Source organism: Camponotus floridanus, unplaced genomic scaffold (genome assembly GCF_003227725.1).
Source record: "Camponotus floridanus strain SB8 unplaced genomic scaffold, Cflo_v7.5 scaffold75, whole genome shotgun sequence".
Lineage (NCBI taxonomy): Eukaryota > Metazoa > Arthropoda > Insecta > Hymenoptera > Formicidae > Camponotus > Camponotus floridanus.
Genome location: NW_020229844.1, coordinates 47,822 through 75,563, shown reverse-complemented (window position 1 = coordinate 75,563; position 27,742 = coordinate 47,822). Strand labels below are relative to the sequence as shown.

Sequence of the window (27,742 nt, the reverse complement as noted above, 5' to 3'; positions counted from 1 at the left end):
TTTATTTTGTGCTAGGCAATATATTATTAAAAAATACATAAATGAAATGGATTAATTATAATACGGAATATTTGCATGCACATGTTCTCTTTTCGCTATAGATATTGAGGAAAATTGAGAGTTTCGCAAGTAGTAGAGAATGGTCCAGAAAGAATGTAACGGTTTACACATAGAAGTGTCTGGAAAGCAGGTAGCAAAGAAAAGTGCGCATTCATTTCAACGGCAGCTCTGGAATGACGAGAGAGTCACGTTTTCTAGATCTGTGTAGAGTATTCGTACGCGATGAAACACTCATGCATTTATATAACTCTAACATAAATATATGTATAGATATATGAGTATTATGTCTATGTTATATAAATTAGAAATAATGAGGCTTTGAATCAGATGAAAATGTTTGCGTCGTTAACGTCGGTTATATCGTGATTATCAAATACATTTATTGAAAATCGAACTCTCTCAATCTCTGCAACAATACGCACATTGTATCTTCAACGAAGGTTTGATGTATTTTCAAAATTTCTCGTAAGAGCAACATGAGAGGATTTTATTTCGCTGAATGATATAGTAGATATTGATGATTATAAAAAGAATCTTATAATCGTGAAATTGATGCAATATAATTTTAAAGAAAATTACAATTGATTCTGCATACACTATATGTGACATTAATATTTACTATCTTCTTGTATTAATATTTTGTTGCTAATAAATTAGCAAATCTAGCATGCTTGAAATGAATAAAATCAGTCATTATTCGTATAACTCGCCGAGTCATTTATTGATGACTATAATCGTTACAACGCAAATTTGATGATAATCTGTTCTCCTGAATTACATTTTGATGAGTTAAAAATAATCTTGCACTGTTTCAGAAAATGATTATCCTTATAAATATATGTATATAAGATAAATATATATCATCCATTTGATATTAATATAAACACAAAGTGACATCAAAAATGATGATAAGGATTTTGAAAACAGAATTTTTCGAAAAAAAATCTTATATGAAAAAATTTTATCCTACATTTTTTCACGTGGAAAATCACTTATCTTTCATTACTGTGATTTCTGATATTCAAATATGCAAATGTAAGTATCAGAAGCCTATAGATAACTTATATAGGTTATCCTCCTATCTCTTGAGAGGATGTATATATATATATATATATATATATATATATATACTTCTATATATATGTGAACCGTTACATTCTCAATTTTCAACTCTCAATTACAACTCTCAATTACAATCATTACAACTCTCAATTTTCCTCAATATCTAGCGAAAAGAGAATATATGCATGCAAATATTCTGTATTATAATTAATCCATTTCATTTATGTATTTTTTAATAATATATTGCCTAGCACAAAATAAAAAAATAAAAACTTTAACAATAAAATATTAGAAGAAAATAAAGTTGATAATTAAATTATAAAATATATAATATGATATAAAATATATAACATGATATAAATATATAGTATAAATATATTATATATATAAATATATATATATATATATATATATATATACATATAAAGAATGTAACAGAAAAGTCTGTCAAATTTTGAAGTTCTGAAAAGAATCTTTGTTGTAGAAACAGCTTTTGAAAGTTCGAATTTATATATAATGTACATTACATATCTCTTTTTCATATTTTATTTATTTAAATCCATTGGATTGTTACAGATATCATTTAAAACAATTAATTTATTCAACTCTTGTTAGTGATATAGACAGTTTGCAATGAATTTTTAACGATTACTCAACAATGTGTAACATTTATAGTATTTTTTATCGCATACCGATAATCCGCAACAAATGCAATTTCCCTTTTTTTAAATGATTATCATTTTTGTAACAAAGCCTTTTATGATGTTTATTCATACAATCAATATAATTTGTTGTTGTTCTGGTGCATAAATCAAAGTTTGTACGTTCAAAATTTTTTTGTACAGAATTTTAAATTATGTCTTGTATGTATTTACCATTTTCAACTTATATTTTATGTATTATAATTTTTAAAAATTTATTGAATTTTCAAACTTTTATCAAACTTTTTAATATATTTTCCAGAATCTGAAGAAATTGAGGGATTCTGATAATTAGATCAAATATTATTATGCGATTAAATATCGATATATATATATATATATATTATATATATATATATATATATATATATATATATATATAGTTTGAAAAAATATGATTTATCGTTGCTCTTTTAGCGAAAATATAGAAAAACATTATCGTTAGAAAAACATTTATCAACTAAAGTATTAACTAGATAATATTTATTCTGACACATATTTAAGATGAAATCAGCTGATCGTTTCTGATTGCAATTTTCTAATGGAAGTGATATCGGTCAATGCTTGCAGAGTATACATTTGTTGCGATATTATAAATTGAAATGTGCATTTTCCATATGGACACTTCAGGGACGGATGAGATGTTGATATTTGGAAGTTTCAGAATTTAATTGGTACACAGCAAAAGTTTTATTTGGCGCTATGTGTGAGTGACACTACATAAAAATATAACTTAAAAATTAATTGAACTTATAATTTAACATTTGGAATATATTAATGTTATTAATTATATAAATATTGAAAAAAAATATTTAAAAAAAATTTTTTTTAATATGCTGTGATCTTAAAAAAGGAGATAGATAGGAAGAGTATATCATATTTAATATTTATTTTCAGATTTCTCTCTTTCTCTCTTCTTCTATTTTTCTCTGCAGTTTATTAATTATTTAATATAATATTTTAATTTAATTATTTAATATAAAGATAAATTTTTTCACGGATAATATTCTACCAATATATTGATAAAAAAACGATAAAAAAATAAATTGAGGAAATTAAAAATCGATCGATCATATTTATTTTCCTATGAATCTTCGCAATCGTGTTATTTGAAGTATTTGATATGTACGTCCCTGCATCTACCCCGCATTACTCGATAGGAAGAAGCATTCTCGTATAAATTTTAACGTTTAGTCGCTCTTTCCGAGTCTCTCGCGTTATAAACCCTCGTGTTCGATCTTTTAACGGTGACGAGATGAGATTAGCGCTTTATCTGATGTGCTTGATCCTGCTTTTTGTTTTTGTAAACTCGGAAAAGCATTTTCCCATTGATGTCTTCGTTGATGTAATAATGGACATTCGAAAATTGTATTATTCCGCAGCGACTGTTATATTCGCTCATCCTGGAGACGACGACTATGGTGGTCAGTTAGAATATAAGTTAAATAGGATAATATTATTATTGCAGCGATTGTTATTTTGCCAATGTTAGCTAATTAGTATGATCTAGTTTCAATAATTGTTGTGATAGACGACCGAATAACATGATTGACAGTTCGTTATCGATTATTTGATCGATATTCTCTCGATTTTTATTTAACATCTCTTGATTTTTCTCTAAATTGGCGAAATTAAAAAAAAGCAAAAAATGACATTGCGAAAGCAATTTTAGGCTTCATTTAAACAAAATTAAAATTATTTTTTATCGCGAATTCTTTCGCAATTATGTTAAAGTTGAATTCGCAAAATCTTTGCTTGTAGATTTGAGTATTACGCACCTGGTGCATACATGCATTCGTGTGCTGGGTCGACACTATGTGTTGACTCTGGACGTGCACTTTGGACAATTACAGGACTTGTTCAGATATTATCATGAAATAGTGCAACCCATCATCATTGTTATTATGCCCGATTTCGAGGCATATCTGGAATTTGTAGAAGCGACCAATACCTATCCCATGTCCTTTGCTGTGTGGTTCGTGGTATTTCTTTTCACGCCCGCCAATGATACTTACGATCCTTGTCACCAGCCAATAGGTAATCCCTTCAACTTGGCATTCGACACGCAGATGCTAGTCTTATGCCATAACGAAGATGTTCTGCAAGAATGGTATTCAGTTAAGGGTGAAACCATTAAAGTCTTTGATCTAGCAAAATGGGAAGATGATTTAGGATTTGTCCTCTTGACAACCTTATCTCTTTACAATAGAAGGAAGGACTTGGAAGGAGTTGTCTTACGAGCGGTCACAGTCAGGGTACTTGATTAGATCTGATATGCTTTATTTTGAAATAATATAATAACTATATATATAAAATATTTTATAATTTATATGATGTATATTAGTCAAAATATTTGACGTTGAATTTAAATATTTCCATCAAGTTTGCTAAAAAAACATTGAGTTTTTACAATAATGTTGAATAATTTGAGAATCATGTAAAAAATTATATATTAAGTAATATATATATTTCCATATATATGCATATATAAAATATATAAATTAGTTAAGAAAATATATATAATATATAATATAAATAAATGTAGCACACACATATAGTCCAAACATATATTTTATATTCTTGAATTAAAATATGAGTTAATTATGACACAAAAGTTTTTGATTTAATTAATTAATTTATTTATTGATATTAAATAAATTCAGGATATACCGATTTCCTCAAGCATCGGAACTGGAAATTACGTGGGCAGTTTGTACGGAAAAGTGGTGGACGAACTCATGGATTCCCTGAACTTCAGTTTGGATGTAGTATCAAAATTGGATAATCACGGCATGTGGAATTCTAAGAATAACACTTGGTCTGGAGTAATGAATGAGATCGTGTCAGGTCGTGCGGATTTCGCTATTACTGATATGTCGATGACGAGTTTTCGAATGCGTTACGTTGATTTCACGCTGCCCTTAATAATATCTAAGAACAGTTTGTTCGTCAGGGAACCCGCGATATGCGGCGTCGAATGGCTGGGTTATTTTCAGGTAATTAATAAGGTTGAATAGGAGGAGGGGGAATCAGGCGATTCATAAGATTGACTGACAATAAGATCATCTTAATTCATTCTGTTGTGTATTTCAAGAAATATATCAAAATATTAAAAGAAAAGTATTTACATTATAATGTATCAAAATAATAAAAGAAAAAGTAGTTTTTTTAAATTCTGAAATAATTTCTCGTGTAATTGTTCAACAGACATTTCGTTTACATATTTGGATTGCGATTGTCACGTTAATAATGATTGCACCGTTTCTGCTGTCCTTCATGAAAATATATTACGAATCTCGAAGTAATGTGGATTTAATTTCCGATAATTTTCTTTCCATTTGGGGTATATTTTGTCAGCAAGCACTTATAGGTAAAGACCTTTACATTGTTAAAAAAATCAGAATGTATATAAAGCAACTTTAATGAAATACTCATATATATATATATATATATATATATATATATATATATATTAAATATTTATAAAATATCTTAAGAGAAAGAAAAAGAAAGAGAGAGAAAAGAGAAATTTTTTAATTTTTTAATTAAAAAGAATTAAATTATTTTAATTAAGAAATTAGATAATATTTTTAGATGTACTTGCTTTCGAAATTCTTTTTAATTTGATTTTTTCTTCATAGTGTTTCCGAAATGTTCATCACTACGACTCGCGTACTTTACGATATTCTTAACAGCGATACTAATAATGGCTCACTATTCAGCGGCGTTAGTGAGCTTCTTAACGTCATGCATTCGCATTCTTCCCTTCCATACGATAGACGAATTCATCGCCGACAATACTTATAAATTAATAGTTATACGTGGTGGTTCTGATTATGATTTACTCTCCGTAAGTTCATCCACTTTATTTCAAATTTTCCGATTTTCACTTGTAAGTTCGAATAAATTATGCCAAATTGTTGTGTATTCGATAATTAATATATTCGATAATATTATAAATTACGATATTGATTATAATCTTGTTAGCTAAAGTCTTGAAATGTATGGTTTATGTATCACAAAATATTATTATGTCATAGGATCAGTCAAAGCGCGATCCGTTGAACAAAGATTTCTCGACGGAATTAATGGGACTAATGAAAAAGGAATCAGAACTGCCGGAAACTATAATTGATGGCTTCGTGCAAGTATGATCGATATTTTGCAAAGATGATAATATTAATATTATGCAATTTTTTTTAGATAAAATTAATTAATTATTTTGGATTATTATATTAATTAATTACTAATTATTATAATTAATTATTAATATAATTACTATTTTTAAAATATATCATGCTTTTGCTTTTTTTAGAAAAGCTTATTTGTATAATTTACTATTTGTTATATTCATTTAGATATGCAACGACGAAAAGCTTGCTTACATGATATTGGATGTATTAAAGAAAAGTGTCGAAATGAAAATTCCTTGTAAATTATCCAGCGTTAGCACTGAGAGGGTAGACAACTTAGCAATGATTTTGTCCAAACACAATCCATACACGGACGTGATAAATTATCAGTGAATATTTATCTAATATAATTTTTCCACCCTCTTTTTTCCTCTTAATTATTAAAGTTTCATGTGTTTTACAGTTTGCAGAAACTTTTGGATAATGGCATAATGATGCGTTTAAGGGATAGAACATTCTTAGTGCAATCAGTCGAAAACAAGGCTTTTATACCAGTTTGCATGGCTAATGTCATTCCAATTTTGGTGATTCTCTGCGGAGGCATTATTTTAAGTCTCGTTATATTGATTATGGAGAAAATTTATTATGAATACAAGAAGAAAAAACCTCAATCGCAAATGTTCTATTTCGAATAAACAACTGTTTTTAAAAAGGCAATAATCTCGCTTGAAACATGTCCAATCTTATTTGATGCGTATTTTTTATTTATATTTAATTTTTTATTTAATAGGAATACCTTTATATTAGTGAAAAAATGCTATTATTGTATATTATTACTATAGAAATACGTTTTCGTGTGTGTCCGTAGATTTACAAATAAATTTCATATATATATATTTAGTTTAATATATAATATTATATAATATTGTTTATATATGTGTATGATATGTGATATGTGTCTTATTGTAATATTTAAATATTTTTTCAGATATTAAAATAATATATTCTCTTAAAAATAAATATCAAAGAAATCAATTTTTTTGGCAATATGTAATGTTCAATTTAATCAAATATTTAGTCAATATTGATGTATCAAATATTTAGTCAATATTGATGATATTAAGAAATCATCGTGCGACGAGTTATAAGATACATATATAATAACATGTATCGTCTGTAATGCATAGATAAATAGTATTGATTACAGAAATTTAATAACAATGAATAATTTACAGTTCGGCCGATAATTTACTGATGGGAGAATCGTGTCCTGATACGTATCCTCGTGTAATTTCTAACAATGCACTAAGCACAATTTATATTAAGTGCAGTAGCACTCTGCATGCACTTCTATATTTAGATCCCTCGGATCTGATAAAATCAAACGTTCGCGATGATCGCTTTCAGTCGTGCATTAGCGCCATTGAATCGCGGAACCTCGTTCTTTCTTTCCGTTAACTTCTAGCGACGATAAAAGGTCACATTTTTGATAAAAGATCCTACTCATGATAGTTATTGTAGGATTTTTGTGGAAAATTAGGACTTCTCTTCAGGACTTTTCTTCCCTTGCATTTGTTTTAATTTTTAAGAAATAATTCGTTTGTACGTCAAATTAAATGTATTAATAATTATTATTATAATAATATTTTTAATTAGACAAAAATTATATTTTTGTATAATTGTTCAATTGTTTTAATCATTTAGATTTTTTATTAAATTGCTTTAATCCCGCTATGAAGTATGCAACAGTGCAATTTATTGTGATGCTCATTTTCGCGTTAACTATCAAAGCAAAAGAAATACATATTAACAATTATTTCCGGCTAATTAGCGACGTCCACAAGTATTATCATACTTTTAGCATTATTTTCGTGCATCCCGACAGCTATTATGGTAAGTATTGAAGAAACTTCCATGTTTTTTACATTACACCTAAAATGGATGGCGGAAAGAGAACTTAAAAATGTATTTAAAAAAAGAATATTTCATGTATATTAATCTCTTTAATTGTATTCGAAAAATTAATTTTTTTATTTTTTCTCTGAACATATTTTTAATTACAAATTATAAAAGCTACGCGAATCGTGTCGCAGATTTCGATACGACGACGCTGCTGTACTCATGGTCGCGTGACTTTTCACAACAGCGGGTCATGACCGCGACCATAACTTTCTCGGATCTGGTGAGCGATTACAACAAGTACCAGAGGACCATTGCGCGACCATTGTTCGTTGTTCTTCTCGATACCAGGGAGACTATGAACGAATTCGTCAAGGTCACGAAGAATGTAAAGCCCATCTCTTTCCCAGTCTGGTTGATCATGTTCCTGCAACGTCCTGGAAAACCGCTCGAGAAGTACTGCCAACAACCTGCTGGCAACATGCTCAATGTGGACTTCAACACTCTCATGCTGGTCCTGTGCTACGATCATCCGAGCCTGTTCGAGTGGTACGCCATTCATGACAATCGCACCAGGATGTTCGAGTTGGCCACATGGACCGCTGACGGAAGTTTATCTTTTCGGACGCAAAAGAACCTCTACGCTAGGAGGAGCGACATGTTCGGCGACATCGTACGCGTGGCGTCCGTGAACGTGAGTTGCTTCAATGTTGGAAAATTATTGTTATAAATATCGATTTTCTCGCGCAAAATTTTTGCGATGGAACAGTCGACGCAATTTGTCATAGAATCAATATTAGAATTTAATGACACGCATTCTAGTAGACATCAACTAACGATAGATTGACTTGATAATTCTGTTGACGAATGGGATTCAAAGTCGTCGCCGTTATTCTTCTCGGAGAATGGCGTGATCGGTGGATTTCTCGGTCTACTACTGATAGAGCTTAGCAGAGTGATGAACTTCACGATGAAGGTTTTGGATCCAATAGAAGAATATGGCAGTTGGAATGAGAAGAAGAAGGTGTGGACCGGCGTGATCGGACAACTGGTGAGCGGCAAAGCCGACATCGGCGTCTCTGAATTTTCAATAACAGCAACTAGATTAAATGTCATTGACTTCTCGTTGCCATTGATGCATACGCCAAGTCGCATCTACTTTAAGCAGCCCAGTGGAATCGACTTGCATTGGTCTGGATACTTTAAGGTAATGATTAAGTGATTTAAAAATTATGTATGTGCGTGCATGCTTGCATGAAATATATAAATATATGTAATAGCTACACTATAATATAATACACTATAATATAATATATTAATTATACTGTAATTATATTATAAAACCTGTAATAACTTTAAAAACTGAAATTATTTAAAATTATTTAATTATATCTGAGAAAATAATTTCAAAGCAATTTGTGAAACGCGTTTACATGCACGCGAGGAAGAAAATACACGATAATGAAATTTAAATTTGATGGAATAAAATCTTTCTTTTTTTAAATAGTAAATCTTTCAGGCGTTTAGCCTCGGAATTTGGATAATGTTAGTGACGATAATAATAACTGCCTCTATTTTGTTAAGTGTTATAAGCGCAAAAGGATACTTTTCGATGAACTTAATATTCGAAAACTATGTTCATATTTGGGGTATTTATTGTCAGCAAGGTTTATCAGGTAATATTTAGTAAAGATATTTATAATTTCACAATTTTTTAAATTATTTATAATGTTTACAGTATAATTGCCACACCAATAAATACTGTAATGTACAAGTATTCAACGCGTAGTATAATGCATATTATATTTTTTTGCGAGATCACAGAATTTTCCAATAAGCTGTCAATGAGATTGGCCATTTTTTCGATTTATATCTCGTCGTTGATAATTACATCCGCTTATTCAGCCTCGTTGATTAGTTTCCTGACGCTATCTAAGACCAAGCTGCCTTTCTCCAATCTGGAAGGTTACGTTACGGATGGCTCTTATAAATTAATCGTCATGAAAAATAGTGCTGAGCTCGATACGGTTTATGTAAGTTTACTCTGTTAGTCAAAATTGAAAATTGTTGTTTGAGTAACAACAATTGTAAATCGCAATATATGTAACCAGAAATTTAGACTAAAGCGATGGCAAATAAAGCATTTATGTATAAAATTACAAAATAATATTATATATTATTATTATTATTATTATTTTACTAAATTTTATTTAGAAAATATTTGAATCTCTCTTCTCTTCTTTTTCTATCACATGTCTTTATATTCTTACAATAAATGCAACTAGAGCTTTTAAAAACCATTATAATTGTATAATTAAAAGAAGAATAATTCGAATTGTTCGAATAATATCAATTATTTAAATTGCAGACTGCAAAGATCCCCGTGTTTTCGAAAATGCGCGGATTGTTGGAAGAGAAGCACTTTCCACTGACATCGTCGGATGGATTCAAGCAAGTTAGTGTTATTATTAATTGAAATTAAGTTCTTCTTGTTAAAGTCAATTCTCACGTAGATAATTCTCATGTAGATCTGCGAGCGGAAGAATTTGGCATTTTTCACGACTGAAGTATTCAAGACCACCATTTATGTGACATGTGAGGTCACATATATAGAGAGCGGAAGAATGGATAGTTTAGCGATGGCTCTAACGAAGGGAAATCCTTACACACATCTCATGAATTATCAGTAAGTTCATAAAGTGCATTGATAGTACGTTTCTTATTTTTTGATATTCAAAAAAGTGTCAAGAATATATTTTTTAAATATCTATGTAAAATTAATGAGTTTAATATTATTATTCTTAAAAATTTAATTTTTAACAATATTTTTCAAAATGAAAGTTTCATTTTAAAATCTTTGAGAATCTTATAATCGTTAAAAAGGAATAATTAGGTTGCAGTAAGATTGTGAATTATCGAGTAGAATTTGTGGTTATTAATTTCTAAGAGAATTTATAAGTTTCAAACATTTTTCAGTTTACGACGATTTCAGCTTAATGGCGTCATAAATAAATTAAAGAACACGCATTTTTTAACAAGCAATCTGGAAACGAATTTTAGCGTGGTTAGTTTAAAAGATATAATGCCGACTTTGACCATAGTAGCAGGTGGTATAGTACTGGGATTATTTATCTTGGCAATTGAGAAAATATATTATTTTTTCGACATTCGATCTAAAAAAGCAAAAGATCAAGTCAATAAATCGGATCAAAATATCGAGTCAAAACATCAAGTTACGTTTTTGGCGAATTATAAAAGCGAAATAATGAAAAGAACTTAAAGTTAAAAATTTTACAAATAATCGATCAAATATTGAATAAATAATGTTAAAAATAGAAGGTTTTTATTCTAGTAGAGATCTGAAAGAATATTGAGATAAAATATTTAAAAGTTACATATATGATTTTTATATATTACTATAATATAACTAAGAGTATATAGTTTAAATTAAGATTTTTCAATTAATACTATTTCTTGAATTTTGAATGTAAAAAAATGAGTTCTATGTATAAGTAATTCACGTAATTTATAGATATAATATGCATTACAAATAAAACTTGTAATTAAATGTAACATTATATATAAGGCTTTATTATCTATTTTTTTCAAACATTCTTATTTAATTCTATTTATTTTATTATTCAATTATTTTGTGTTTTATTAAAATCTGTCTTTTCCTCAACAAGAATATCTTGAAATTCTAAGCCATAATATCCGTACAGTAATGAACTGTTTCATTTTGGATAAATTTTTCAGCACAAGACGAGTAATTTTCTTCCTTCCTCGCCTTTTTTCGTGTGTAACAATGATGTGAATAACAATGATATGGGCGGTATTCTCAGTAATAACACATGCGTTTTTCCATCGTGCCACGCATTCTTCGTTCGCGAAATCGCTTTCACCGCCAAGCACAGTAGAAATTCGTTGCACTCATAAACAGAGAAAGAATATGCGAACACAATAGATATATAAATATAAGAATATAAATAAATAAAAAAAGACATACGTAGATACCTTCGCTAAACACGAAGGTATCTATGTAAATAATTTATTGTACATACGTGCAGATCGAAAACTAGATAACATTTGCTTAGTCATGATTTTCAAGATTATACATATGTATATACAATAATAATTCATAGGAATTATAAGAATCGATCGAAATAAATCGATCGTGTAAACAAAATAAGTAACAAAAAATAATAACCAGGATATCATTTTATTGTTGCAAATTTGACGTTTCTAAATGCAAGATTTATTTTTTATAAACAGAATCTCTACTTGAAAAAAATACACATTTTGTAGAGATTGTCTCGTCTGGCTGTTATGTTTATGAAAACCATATAGCGACCCGCATCGCATTTCGAAAAAGAATATTTACATGAAAAGAAGGCAGGCTAAGATTGCGTAACGCAATAAGTATGCTTCTGGTTACACACAGCAACGCGTAAAGACGCATTGATTTATGATTATGAAGAAAATAAAAAAAAAGAAAAGAAAACGTGTATATCCCGCGACCTTTGCTGAAATTCGCCTACACGAATTTTGCCCACGCGAATGCAATGAAGAGAGAAATGTCTCCACCGCCGTCTCTAATTTACAAGAACGTAAACGCCCTTCTGATTTCGTTCAAGTATCACAATCTTGTCAAGTGGTACATGAACGCAACCGCGAGAGATTTTGAACATTATCTCGCATGTGGGACTATGTAGGAGTATTTTAGTATAATACTCCTTGAAATTCGATAATTTTACAGCTACATAAAATCTCGACGATTCGTCGAGGAAAAAGATTTTGAACATTCAAGAAGAAGTTCAATTTTGAAAGATGGAACAATTCTTTTTTGGATATTTTTATCAAGAGTTTTTACATCAATTTTTTTAAATAATTTTTTATTACAATTATAATAATCAATGTGCACTATATTTATGCATAAACAAAAAATACAACCATTCATTTTTATATAAATCTGATATTTTGCAATTGAAATAATTATAATAATTTATATCGTATGTAAGTAGATACAGAGATTACTTTATTTATTGCGTTTGATTTAGACAATTAGTAATACTGTTAATGAAAGTGAATAAGTGACAAGCGGAAATGTACATCAGTAGTTTCTTGCAGTAGACGCAGTCGATTCGATACGCACTCAGGTAGCATAACCGTTGGCGACCGCCACGGATATGAGCGAGCACGCGCTTACATTTCCGCTTTCTGTTCGACCGGAAGTGACCTTTGCCTCGTTAGAAAAAACCCGCACGTACGCATCAATCCCCCTGCAGTGGATTGTTCATCGCACACAAGTTGCTTCGATGTATGTATGAGTCGCCATTACCGTTGCATCGAAGGTTAGTGGCGTTGATTATCAATTACGAAAATGAATACATCGCCTTCTTCGCGAGTACTAATCGGTGAGAAATTAAATTTGAACAGCACGCGATGCTACGCATGCAAGCGGAAATTGCTTCTTTTATTGACAGATCATCTCAACTTCTCGTTATGAAGATTTTTTTGATTATTGATTTTTGATTATTGATTTTTTTATATTTTTCAAGATTATACACATATGCAAGATGTGTATCCAAAAAATTATTTAAAATAAGAGAAACATCGAAATGAAAGCATCGTGAAATTAATTATCTCTTGCAGTCAATGCAAATGCAAACAATTAAGTGCATCCGCGAGACACATTTAATAAATTTAATATGTTAGTCGAGATATATCGATATCCTGCAAGACACACTTAAACGTGAAGACTTTTGACAAGTTATTAACTTTAATTAATTATCTAAAACTAAAAGTACAAGGAATAAATCTTAACAGACACCTTTGATAGGAAGCATTATTAATCGCATTAAAATTAACGCGATTAATATCCTTGATTGATTGCTTAATCATTGAGTTTGACAGGATAACGCGCATTAAAAGTAAAAGAAAACATGAAAAATTACTTTTTCATTTCTTTGCTGCGTCGCTAGAGAAATGTTCTAATAAAAATAAAAAACGCATCGCCAAGGGATGATGGATACGACGCGATCGCACGCGAGACGATTTAACGATGCATCTTTACGTCGCGCGGCCTCGAGACATGCATTCTACAGACATGCATAGTTGTCTATTATCGGTGCCGACGATCGACAACTGTCGTTCTAGGGGAAAAATAAGAATTCTCGTCGAGCGACTATAGTCTATCTTTCTCTCTCTTGTCGTCGCACGTGGCAGTCATTCTTGGCGCGTTGTGTCATCTCTCTGGGCTTGTCCAGAATGCCATTATATCGCGCCGCGACAGGACAGCTTCTGCAGTCGATCGTAACAATAACAATAATTGTGAACCAGGAAACAATAATGTTCCTCGATGGTAATCGATTGTCGCGCAGAAGACAATGATGGTGACGACGATGATGATGACTATGTGGGACCTGATCTATGAGAAGCCGTAAGATCGGACAGTGACGTCTTTCAACAACCTTTACCTGTGCACTTTGAAAACTTGATGAATTACATGGACAAGAAAAGAAGTTTCCTTATTAGTAAGTTTCCTTATCAGAATCTAACGGTATTTTCAATAATTTTAATGCAAAAAATTACAATTACGATTAGAGAATTATTTTTGATAAGTGTGTGTATATTATAGAATTACGTATTTGTTTAAACTAAATTAAAAACCTTTTTTCTCTTCAGTAAAAGACGAACATTTCGATACTTTTGCTATGCCTGAATATTTTATACGAAGATTATTTATTATTTAATTTATTATAATTTTAAATTCCAATTATTCTAATAGTGCAATAACAAAATAAAGAAAATAATCTAGCGAGATGTAAAGCTAAAAGAGAATCTTGTAGTGAATCCGTCACTGCGCACTGATTACTGTGAATCTCATTAAGTGCATTCGAGTGCGTGTAGGAAGGTGTTAGCTACGCGCTAGATCATTTGTCCTTATGAAACACTGATGGTTTTTAGAGGAAGCAGCAGCAATTGCTACTGCGTGGATGAAAATTATGAATTCAATAAGAACGCGAGTCGTCGTCCTCGACATCCAGTCGGAAATTATCTAACTGCTCCTGCTCTTATATAAAGGCGTCTGATAATTTAATTAGCCTGTCATAGATAAAATATTACGCGTATATGCGTATATATATAGATGTATTAATTTTCTTAATACCTTCAAGTAATTCGATTAGTAAATTGTTGATAAGTGATGCGATTATGTGTTATAGCAAGAAAAGGATAATTAATTAATATTTAGAACATGTGGGGAGGCCAAAGGAATATTACATTATTATTATAGTTATAAAATAATATATACATTTATTATTATACCTGAGATTAATTATTTTTAATTTAATTATTAAGTAGAAATCACAAATATTTCATATTAATGTAAAATATTTTTGAATAAAAATAAAAATTTAACATTTATATTTAATTAGGTATTTTTTTCGAGAATTATGATTTAAAAAAGCAACGAGTAATTAGCTGCTATTCAGAACGTAAATTATATTAGCCTTTATAATGAGTCCGTGTTGCTGATTAATATTGACGTTTATTTGGACACCGTCAAAATTCATTTGTCACGAGCGACGTGATGTCAAACACAGCGTTTACACAATGTCAAAACTGGAAAAACTGCCGATGTATAGTTCGATCAACATCGTAGACCAAGTACTATTGTGAAACGATACGATCGACCATCGTAAAAGCGTTTGAGTCGCGTAGCACTTTAACTTTTGCCCAAAATAGGCGACCATTGGGGTCCTCGATGTGTGCAACAAGTTCTTCTTATCTCGGAAGGACAAGTCACGAGAAAATTCTCCTCTCTCTCTTTCTTTCAAAACTATTCACATGCTTCTTTTCTTCGTCTACATTCTCATTTTTTACTTTAAATTCTTATTTCTATTCACGATACAAAATTTGGATTTTGACAGGCAAATTTCGTTGCTTTTTACAATCCTCATCTTTACATTAATTTCTTTTAATGTACAAAAATATAAATATGAGTAAATCTCCATCTCTTTCTCTCGTCAACGTCAGCGGCAGCCCACGTATACCGGGTGTCGCGTGGGTGTGAGCTACGTTGAGCACACAGTGAAGGGGGGAGTCGCTTGATACCCCACCGCCGAGCGGTGGGATGGAAAGGAAAAGAGCTGTAGTGTACCTACAGCTGCCTGCCGTAGACACGATTATGTTCGTGTCTGGCGAATCCATTCAGTACTTCTCACGGCACCGGGGGCACATGGTGCGGTCGCGACCACAAGTCGTTTCCGCGAGCGTACACACGCACACGAGCAGCGCGACGAAGAAGTGCAGCAAGCTCCGGAAGATAAGTCCGCTGAGGTAGCTCGTCAAGGAAGAGCGAAGGATACAGCGAGAAGAGAGATAAAGACGGGATACAAGTGCAAAAAGTCATATTAAATCATATTTTCTGGAGAAAAGACATTTTTCAACAAACATATCGGATATATCGAAAGCTCTCTCTCTAAAGAAATTTATTTTCCACAAGGTTGAACATATTTTAAAAATATATTAAATAATGTATATTTTTTAATGTGCACTGAAAAAGTATCGAAATCTATAAAATGTATAAAAGAATGTCTATAAAAAATTTAAAAAATGAGGAAATAAGGAGAGAAAGAGAGACTGAAGAAGTGGGAATATTTGGCTGCATTATTAATAAAAGTGCCTTTTAAATTTTTCAAAAATATCACGAGAAAAAGTAGTGAACGTTCAAGGAAGGACATCAACGGAGGTGCCGGAGAAGAAACTGCGACGATCCTCGCATGAATACTTACGGAAGCGCGTGTCTGGCAACCGCGTGACGCGCGATAAATTTGGTTCCGTGCCGATTATGACAGCGTGATGCCGTGAACGTTTTTTGTCGATAAAATTCCGAGTTCCGTGTCAATTCGCGTTCTCATCTCTGGATGCGAGTTAGCGATCCTTAAATAGTGCTATCGTATATAATCTAAACGCACGTAGAAAAAGGAAAAGAGAGAGACCTATTGGAAGATAAGAAAAGAAGAGGAATGCACACAAGGTCGGACAAAGCGAGGCAAATCTAAAGCAGAGCAATCCTCGTTTAAGGATTGTTTGAGTGTCACAAAGGTAATTAGAACTAATGGGAGCATTTCTTGCATATTATTGCATATATTTACATTGACATGAATTATTTATCGCGAAAAAAGAATAAGCAGATCTCATCGAAAGAGAATGAATGTATGCGAGCTATGACAATCATATCTACTTTTTCATTATGTTAAAATCTTGACTCAACTAACACGAGTAGTTTTAATGAATAAAATCGGGTAATGAATCCAATAAAATTCAATGTAATAACTTTGATGTATTCCGGAGAGAAAGTGTAATAATTTTAATGTAACAGCTGGAAAAGTTGAATCATCTAAAGTCTAAAGTCTAGAAGAACTATTTAAAGATTAAAGTTAGATTGTTCTCAGATACTTTTAAATAAGAATCAGCGGATATTTCCTGAAATCAATTTAAATTTGCCATCTGGCGATCGACGTGTAATGATCTGCTTGAATGTTTTATAAATGAAAAATAAAAGTATTTTATTGAAAGATATTGCTACCGAGGTAAAATAAAAACTGTGGACTTGTAAATCAGTCGCTCTTACTCACGGAAGTCATACTCAAGTGATTTTCCAAGCGTGGAACAGTCGGCTTAAAATACACATTGCATAAATAGTATATAAATACGATAAGAAATTTGAATTAAACCGTTATAATCATCCTTGTTATAAACGCGAAAAGTTATGTAAGTGATAATTATATTGTCCTGTAATTTTGTTACACGAAATATATTTTTCAAGGGATAAATCACGTCGATTATTCGCAATGTTTCAAGTTTTTTAGACAAAATAATTGTTGATAATCAATTGAAATAAATTTGGAGCCGATAAAATCGAGAAATTGATTTTAATCAGTGAGAGATTCATTCTTGATTAGATTATGTCATTCACATGCAGCGGAATAAATAGTAACGGAATCATATTATATGACAAATTATGCGCGATATTTATCAAAGGTTAACTCATGTCAATTAATCGCAATGCTTTATAGAGTTTTTTTAGACACAGTGATCGTTGATAATCGACTGAGATAAATTTGAAGCCGATACATCGAGATTTTAATCAAAAGATTAATCCTCTATGATTAGATCACATAATTCACGTGCAGCGGAATAAGTAACGGAGTTATGTTATATGACAAATTATGTAAATTCGACGTCTTATGTCACCGCTAAGAAGCAGCTTCGTAAACGTCAACAGGCAGTTAGATTATTGTTACACAGCTACAAACCGCATAGCAAGCAAGAAGCTCTTCTCCACCGCGAGTTCTCATCCACTTATGCGGAATTGGATCATTCGCAGTCCGTTGGGAATAGAGCAGCTATGATTCGCGAAGGAAGTCGATCCGCTAAGTTTCACACGGAGATTGATGGTAGACGCGATCCGGCATTATACTTTGCTAACGTAATCGCGACATACGAGTCAGAGGGAGGATTCTGCGAGCACAATTGTTAGAACGACGATTATAAATATAACATCTTTCAAGAGTTACTCCTGGTTAAGTATATACAGGACGAGGGAAACAAATCTCAATCTCCGTTTTTTCTTCAACTGTGAGAACTAGCCACGTACTTTTGTTAAATATTTTTTTATTAGACCAATGAGAAAATTTCAAAGAATATTGCGAATCACACACTTTTCTGTTATTTCTCTTTTTTTAATCCTTAAAAATTTATTTACTTGAACGACAGAAAAAAATTTCTTTTCATCTTAGGTCTCATTTCATAGATCTTTTCCTTGATTTGGAGTCGAGTGGAAAATACCTAATATAGATAGAGGAACGAAATTAGGTCAGCGTTTCACGTGAATGCAATTAAATCTTATTTGAATATTGACGCTGATATATCTCTTTATCCGATCCAGTTAGACGTGATAGACGGGCAATGCTCGGCCTACTCGATTAACAAAGAACGGCGTGGAGAATGGGAGCAACGGACTACTATGCGCACGGAAAGCCGTAAAATCATTCGCTTGTAATGACGTTCTTGATGGAAAATGCATGAATTTTTCTTGTTGCAGACTTAACGAGAGAGACCGGCCGTGAACGGGAATTTTTCCCGTTATCTGGGCGAGGCGAGAAGAAAGGGAGAAGCAAATAAAAAAAATTTCGATGCGAGATTTTGCGAAATCTCACGGTTACCTGTCACGGAACCGCGAATCGCGCGATTAATAAATCAGGTAAATCACTCGGCCCACATTGCCCGTATTCTTGTCCGCGCGCGCGCGCTACCGGAAGCGCAAAAAGCGCATGATGGACGATTTCGGATTTCGCTTGGCGAGCACGGGAAACGACCGTCTATTCCGTTAAACGCGTGCGAAGTTCGCGCATTTGTTCGGATCTTCTCTCTTGCACAGCGTGACGGATCTGCGAATTCAGAAGCATCTACGGTGACCATAATCGTTATTTGATTAAAACAATCGTAATCGTTCGAGGTAATAAATGTCAATCGAATTTGATTGAAAACGGAATCAAATTTTGAATCATATATTTATTTTTGTTTCTTATAAGAGTAAAAGAAATTAATAAACTTTTTATGCTTTATTTTTATATAAAATAAAAATTAAATGAGTTCATCAGCCTTCCTAAAAGAGAAAGCTATTAATTATATTTAATTTTTAATTATATTCGATTATTCATATATACCAATATTAGAAATAAAATAACAAATATATTAATTTTAATAAAAATAAAAATATTTTAATTCTAATAAGAGTAATGAAAAAAATCGAGCAAATATTAAACTAAATTTTTGTTCTTTTTCCTTTTACGAACTTATTACATAATTTTATATCATGATGAAAATGATGAATTAATTAAAAATAATTATATATAATATTTTGAGAATTAATGTGAAATAAAACATAGTTAGATCGTCTTGGCGATTGGCAATCGTGAAATAAATTCAATCTAAATTTAGAAAATGCTTGCTTAATAAACGGATAGATAATAGTGCTGACTAGTCGCTTTACTAATTACAATAACAATGAATCCAAAATAAATCTAACGGTTCAATGATACAAGTATTTAATAAGAATTATGAGACAGACCAACTCGCTAATTACGTTTGAACGTTTCGCAAAGTTTCGCTTTTGTTTTCTTCGTTAACTCGTGGTTTATCTTGATGCCATCCAATTATATATAACGGAATCATGTGGTCGCCGGCGAGTAGTTCACGGACACGACTCCGGAACGCAATCATTTGCGTATAATTATTACAGCAAACGTTTTCTAAAATTAACAGTCTCTTCACGAGCCTTAAACCTGATTTCATTGATTCCCCGGAAAGAATCTCGTAAATCATAGATCGGTTTCACGTTCCTGCGCGTCTCGCGAAGGATGAAACGCCTAACATTACGTCACGAAACTTATGTCACGTCGATGCGACGGCATTCGCATAATAATGACGATAATGGCCGGCGATCGATCTATCTCGATCGCAGAAGGCATCGCGTCGATCGCTCCCGCCGGCCTTTTATGGCAGCTCGCGGGATGCGGGCTGTCAACCCTGGATCGCGAATGATCGCCTCGCGATTAGAATGCAATCGCACGGCGTTTAACGCGGACGATCGTTGTTAACGCACGCGACACCTACACACACGCAAATGTACGCATAATATAGATGTGTATTGTGCAAGAGAGACATGTGCGACGGGGTCGCTGCCCACATGCGTTGCGTGACACCCACATAAAACGCAGCTACCGACTTGACTCTTGATGGTCTCCGTAAAATCCGCTCGATTACAGACGAGCTTACGTGTATGTTCGCTGTGGTAAAATATTGCGCCGATAATAATTTTCAGCGTGGTCGGTGATATTTGAACGTCATGGAACGACCTTGCGAATCGAATCGACGTCGCGAATGCGATAGTTGGTCGTAAAAGTTGTCGGTGTTTTTTCTCTACACTTCGTATATTAATATCTCGTAGAACGAATTAACAAACAAGATACATGTAGAAATTGAATGATTATGTAAATTGAATTAACTTATCGACATCGAAACTAATTGCGATAGATTGCGATTATTTTAGTTGCATATTTTTCCTTTTATTGGAAAAGATAGATGAATTTTTTTACCAAAAAACTTGTCCTGATAAACGTTGCGATAGGAATTTTTATATTATAATCGCGTTAATTTAAAAAAATGAAATAAAAATCTTTTGCTGTATATCAAATAAACGTCATTAATATGTCTTTATTTAAATAAATTTATCTTTTGTTCTTAAAACAATAGATTTTCTTTGTCGAAAGATAATATTAAGCCCGCATGATAATTAAAACGTGAACTTGAGTTTATAGTTCACTTTAGATGATGTGAGAAAATCCGCTTATAATTCAATTTAAATGATGTGTGAAAAAATTCGACTCATATTCTAATTCACATACAAAATTCGGGACAAAATTCTACTTATGATTTTACGTGTTATGTTTAATACAGAAAGTATTTGTAAAAGTGACATGCATATAGAAATACGTGTCAAAATATACATATGTAATTTGAGAATACGCGTTGATTATTAAGATTTATCGCGAATTATAGGATACCTAAAATGGGCTTTAAATTGAAATTGACTTTTTCAACAGTAATAATAGTTTGCAATTATCTCCATCACGACTAAGTCGTCTAATTAATAAGAAATTAATAAGAAAAAGAGAAGAAACATTACTTATGTCGATAGCGTGAAGACAGCCAGATAGCTATATTAGATTATATTAGATATAATTAAGTTTTATTTCATTTTATTCCATACAATTTTTTCATTTCAAATCTTAGGCTAATTAATATAAAAATTAATTAATATAAAACTTTAATATTTATATAATTTAATATTTATATATGTTATATAATACTAATAAAACTCGAATTTTTAGGTGAACGAGAATGAAACGTTTCGAGTGATTTTTAATCATTCTGGTAACAAGAACAATCGATCGAAATAAACGAAGGAAGATGGTGTATCGAGGCAGTTTGCAGACAGACGACCCCAGAGATGCGCCGAAGCTGGTCCGGATATCTCCGCTGCGTAGTAGCAGGCAAATAAATTCGGCCACGCCGAATTCACGAGCCGTTTCGGTCAAGGGTCCAACTTATCACAGCTCATACGCGATGCCGATCGACGCCCATCGGGCGCGACTGATCGAGGAGAGGCGATTGGGTCGCGAGCGAGACATCGAGTCGGTCGAAAAGGTGATCATGAGGACCACCGGCATGAAGATCGGGGCGCCGAGGCTGCGTAACATTAATCAGATTCGCGAAACTGTCTTTGTAGACCAATCTCTTACGCCGATGGATCAGATCGGCAAGTCGGATTTGAGAAATCGACCGCGCAGCGTCGCCGTTGGCCTCGAGGAGGGTAACACTAGAATATCGAGGACCCACAGTTCCCTTCTGGCTGATCTGAAAGACTTAGAGAGACTGAGAAATACTCCATCGAGGAATCACAGAGGTCTTTCGCAGAGGACGGAAAACTCGGAGTCAAAGTCGATCTTGAATAAAAAGTATGACCCTCCGGCTTCAGCCAAGATCCGCTCGGATATCTTCAAGATCCAGCAAATGTTTCAGTCTGCGGATCCTTCGTCAAGGACGATAATCAAGAGTAACATCGATAAGAAAATCAAGAATGATGGAGAGAAGAGGAAATCTGGAACAGAGATGAATAAGACTCGATTGCTGGCACAAAAGCTTCTGGAAGCGTCGAGGAGTAATCGAGAGTCTTTAAAGGATCAATGTAACAATCCAAAGAATGCGTCCAACAGAACATCAAACAAGGAAACGAACGGAAAAGCATCGAAAAAAGTTCATCAAGAGAAGATTTCCGAGAAGGATTCGAAAGACAGGCATCAAACGAGCAAGCAGAAAGAAGAAACAAATTGGGATGATCAACCGCGTCCGCCCGCTCGTAAGAGGCGAAGCTCGAAGAATCGAGGACGGAAGGATGCAGATCGTTTTTGTGAGTCTCTCGGTCAGGAGGAGGACTCGCTGAACGGAACAGCGAGTACGGAAGAGAATTCCAAGGCCAGTTCTAATCTGGAAAGACCGGATATTCTGGACGGGCTGTTAAAGGAGTCCGACCAACAGCTGGCGGACCTGAAGAGCGATCTCGGCGAGAGAGGACGCTCGCGGAGTCACTGGCGAGGATTCGTGCAGTCGATGAGGTTGCACGACGTGGAGCTTCATTCTGACAGCGAGGACCAACGGAAGGGTGAGTTTGCAAATCTCATATACTTGAAGAAAAATATTTTATTCTTAAATTCTCGAGAAAGTTTACATATTTAATCTTTATAATAATATATAATCTTTATTATAATTAGCTATTATAAAACCGCGAAGGTTTGCGGAATAAATCTTGGGTAAATTAAAATATGAATCTCAAATGTGTGAAAAAGCAAATTTTTATTAGCATTAATTAGAATTATAATTTCTACGAAACAGTTAGCTTCGTTAAAGAGAACATCGCGATAGATGAGTATCGGTTTATTGGTGTCTTTTATTCTGCGGATTTTACTTGTATCTCGTTCGACGATGCCTGTTGAAGAAGGGCTTCGAGTTTAATAACCGCGGGCAATTTGAAGGTAAAGAGCACGTTTTATAAACCGGCAGATTCGATTAGCGACATTTGTCGAGGTATTTAAAATTACGGTACAACCGACGTGCCTGTTAATCCCTCGGGGACCGAAGCACCCCTATTTTTAGACGCTCCCTCGCTCGTTCCCTCACTCGTGTTACTATCGCAGATCAGGATAGTGTGTCTCCAATATAGAGTGTGCGTGGTTGAAGTGTTCCCTCGAACATATGTCCCTACATATGGATTTAAGCCAGACACGCACCAGAGAGAGCCTCTTCTCCGATTCCGTAGTGAAAGATTCGAGTTGATGATCATCCCAAGCATTTTTGAGTACTCTCAATTGCGTATACAATACTATATGCGGGTGATAAATATAAAAAATTGAACTGTTCGAGCATAAAATTTATGAGTGCAAATATAATTGTGTTTGTTTATTCCTTACATCGATAGTTTTTATTTTTTTTCATTTATAATTCTTTCAAGATTAAAGAAATTTCATAGCGAAAAAAATTATATTATTAATTAGATATTAATATATTAATTTAATAAATCTCTTTTTATTTCATTATAATAAAATTAAATAAGTCACGAGTTAAATATCAGTTTATAAACACTTGAGGAGAGGTAATAAGCGCGTGTACCTTATTTAATTGATACAAATCACGTTTCGGTGAATACCAAAAGTGTCGGTACATTCTCACGGTTACGTTTATAAGGAATTTTTCTGGTTCTTTATACATATATACGAATGCATGAGTGGCGCAGCACTGCCGTCACCTTTACTTGAACGCAAAATGTAAAAAAGATACCCAGCGACAGGCACGTCTCGTACCGCTCTTTTATCCTAGTTAAACATTCTTATCCGGCTTATCATCTTATATAGACTCAGTATATCTCCTCTCGCTTGCATATGTGCCTGATGACTCAAGAATGTTGATATAATTCTCGGTTGAAATCGAACAATCAGCTGCATTTATGCAAGATACGCAATATAGTAAAAAAAAATAAATAAAAGAAATGTTTCAAGCGCAATTGAAGATGGAATTAGAAAGCGCGACAATTTAATCTCCATTTTTTTATTATATTTTTATTACAATTTAATCCACACAAGAAAAGGATGTATTTTTATTTTAAAGACAAAATTAAAATCAATTCTCTCTTAAAAAATAATTAATGCCATTGTGTTGGCAGAGGGATTTATAATTTTCAATATTAAAAATTAAAATTGCATAAAACAAAATATTCGTCAAATATAGATTTTAAATGAATTTCTTTTCGTCACGAGAATTTTGCATTGCATTCGCAGAATAGATATCGTCACATTACGCCGACCATACGTAATCTTGCTGCAATGTGAAGCCGTTCTCTCTTTCTCTCTCCCTCTTTCTCTCTTATTCTTTTCTAGGGAAGACTCGTAAAGTAGCCTCGGGGGAAAAATTTCTGAATCAAAGGATCTCGGGTCGTCAGTGGCCTCGCGAAGGGGTTAATCCTTTCTCGTGTCATGTTTGAAATACCGCGTTTACGCTTGAACTATGCACCTATGCCCTTCTCGGATACTTGACTGTTTGCGTAATACCGTGCCCGAAACCTCAGAAGGGACATGTTTCTCCCTCTCGTGTCACGCGAAATACATGGCATTCTCACGGTATCGCGAAAGTTTTCATAAACGCGTATCGCGCTAATTAACAGTCCAATGACACGCAACTATTTTTATCGTTCGTATTTCCAGTCTCGCGATTCGATTGCATAAATATCGCGCAGTGCTAGAGATTTGTCTAATGTACAAAGGATAAAATTATTTTAGCCGTTTATTTACGGCTATTTTCTTGCGCTTCAAGATTTTATTTAATTTTATTTTATTTAATATGATATATTAAAATTTGAAAGATATATCAGAGAGATATATATTTATATAAAGATAAAATTTTAAAATCAAATTATATCTTTTTTACAACATAAATTATTTAATTTCTAATTTCAATGTATGTAAAATATGTAACCATTATTATTCCTTGATAAAAATTTATAAAAAGATTAAACAATAATCTTATATCCCATTAATTTTATTATTTAAAAAATAAGAAAATTGCATTAATTTAATCAATAATAATTTCGGATATTTCGTAACGCTTTCTCATCAAATTTAGGAACTTTTTTTGATTGACATATTTAATGATTGATACAAATATCCGATTGGAAGTCAAATATTGATAATTTTACACGCCCATGTAATAACTTTTTACAGCTCGCCTAATCGTGCTAATCTCATAGCGTCCCAAGATAATAGAACTGACACATTATAACAGTCGAAAGACCATCTATAACAAAATTCTAGACACAATAGAGCATCAACAATAACCGCGATCGATAGCTGCATAATATGCAAATGTATTATATTATTCTGTACATTGCATTTCATCCACTTATATATATTTTAAACAAATTTTTAGTAAATTTTATTTTGTCTCCAATTTTCTATAATATAGAACATTAAACTTAAAATTGCTTATTTTAAATAAATTTATCTTCAATTAACTAAAAGATTTTATTTGTTCTCTTGAATCTTATCTTGCTGTAAAATTTTGATTTCCGTTTTTCGCCGCGAGAAAATTGACTACAAATTCCTCAATGGACCCACCATTGAAGGACTGATAGCATTCACCCCGTATAAGCTCTGACGGCCCTTGCCCTTGAGTCTACGCCCTAATATTGATCCGACATCCCCACCATGGTGGGTCACATTGGTAATCCCCCTCTTTCTTCTACCCCGCCGTTGATCGTCCATACATCGTTCGGATGCGCCACGCCGTCAGTGTAAACGTGGCTGTCAAACCGTTAAGACTTTGTAGACCGATCGATTGATAGCGTTCGTTCCCTCAACACTGGTCATTTCTCTTCTTCTTCTCATTCTCACTTCCTCTTACGATTCGCCACGATGCCATCCTACGTCACAAAATATCTTAGTGCAGATGCAATCACGCGGTAGGATACACGCTCTCTGTTGCGAATATGGTCCTCTGCGACGTCTGTGACAACAAAGGTAAGGGTGATTTCCTTTTTTCTTGATAACGAATAAATATTATGGGAGGAAGAATACGCGACGTCATGACGAAGGGACTCTCCTCCTTAATTCTTAATTTGGAAATAATTTTGCTTTGGAAATAATTATTGATTAAATATATTCGGAAATCGAAAATTTCGGGGTGAAAGAAAAATGTTTGCAACGAGAAAATTGAATTGAATTATTAATTAAATATTAGTATGTGAGAATTTTTAAGTGATACATTTGCTTCTTTTGTAACTACTTTGATATCTTTCTTCTTAATATAGTAGTTTTGAATATAAAGAGAAATTTTAATGAATGGCAGAGATAAAACATCTCTATTTAAATTTTAATGTATTGCTTTATGTATTTCGCATAGAATTATAGTTATATAATTAGAAATTATTATAAAAATTCATTAGAAAATTTCCGGACATTCTATGCGATTCTAAACATGAAGAATTCAATGTAACAAATTATAATATATTTAAAACGAATACAAATTTATTCTCATATGATTATTAATTGACATCGTTATCTCACGACGTACGATATTAGTTAATTCTTAAAGAAAGCAAAGGAATCTGCGTCTGTGAAAAAGTCACAGAGATTTTGCTTAAGAGAGAAATTCTACGGTACAAGGGAAAGTTTACGATGGCGCTGGAGGGACAACAGGAAATTGCGGGACTTTTCTGGGGAACGCGGAATTTCCGTAAGGGTAAAGGATCTACAGGAGACATGACGGATAGCGTTTCATGTGCACGTAGCCTAAGATCGCGTGAGTGATATAACGAATGTTCAATCTTTGACGGGAATGAAGGTGAGAACTTATGATCTTATTTAATGCCGTGATAGCAACGTCACAAGGTGATTTTCAAACAAATTTGTAAATACTTTGCGTTAATTCAACGCAATTTTAATGAGGGATGCACCGTATCAAGATAGGTAATCTCAAAATCAGAATATTGTACAGGAAATGAGTTTTTTTTTCTTGTAGAATGTAATATTGTTGTCACAAAAATCTTTGTTACATTAATAAGTTTGTATTTCAATTAATTATATATAAATTAAAAATTTTTAAATATTTATTTATTATCAATTTATCTATTAATATATTAATATATTAATAATTAATATATTATTATATTTAGTAAAAATAAAATTATAAAAATTAGCGGAAGTTGCATCA

The 27,742-nt window shown here is 32.6% G+C and overlaps 2 protein-coding genes and 1 pseudogene across 3 annotated transcripts in view; all 3 read left to right on the top strand.

Annotated features, from left to right (window-relative positions):
* Nucleotides 1–3,046: 3,046 nt before the first annotated feature.
* On the top strand, nt 3,047–6,676 carry LOC105248994 (annotated as a pseudogene).
* A 1,002-nt stretch (nt 6,677–7,678) lies between these two features.
* Nucleotides 7,679–11,135, top strand: LOC105248993 (glutamate receptor 3-like). The gene is made up of 8 exons (XM_011254118.3): nt 7,679–7,849; nt 8,050–8,549; nt 8,736–9,062; nt 9,375–9,531; nt 9,680–9,888; nt 10,224–10,310; nt 10,384–10,541; nt 10,832–11,135. The coding sequence occupies exons 1-8, from the start codon at nt 7,690–7,692 to the stop codon at nt 11,133–11,135; spliced, it is 1,902 nt and encodes a 633-aa protein (XP_011252420.2). The 5' UTR covers nt 7,679–7,689.
* Nucleotides 11,136–14,109: 2,974 nt separating this feature from the next.
* The window catches only part of LOC105248988 (microtubule-associated protein futsch), a 30,179-nt gene continuing 16,546 nt past the window's right edge, over nt 14,110–27,742 (top strand). Inside the window, exons 1-3 of one of the 2 annotated variants that reach the window (XM_011254109.3) lie at nt 14,110–14,388; nt 18,966–19,124; nt 21,817–23,147. In XM_011254109.3, the coding sequence (XP_011252411.2) occupies nt 21,896–23,147 (1,252 nt within the window). In that variant the 5' untranslated portion in view covers nt 14,110–14,388; nt 18,966–19,124; nt 21,817–21,895. Of the gene's footprint in view, nt 14,389–16,468; nt 16,964–18,965; nt 19,125–21,816; nt 23,148–27,742 lie in introns of those variants that run through there. The other variant, XM_011254108.2, reaches the window with a different exon arrangement.

Coding starts and splice junctions, on each gene's coding strand:
- LOC105248993 (XM_011254118.3), top strand. CDS start 7,690: ATGAAGTATGCAACAGTGCAATTTATTGTGATGCTCATTTTCGCGTTA. Junction 9,063..9,374: donor ATTGGTCTGGATACTTTAAG/GTAATGATTAAG, acceptor TAAATCTTTCAG/GCGTTTAGCCTCGGAATTTG. Junction 9,889..10,223: donor CTGAGCTCGATACGGTTTAT/GTAAGTTTACTC, acceptor TTTAAATTGCAG/ACTGCAAAGATCCCCGTGTT.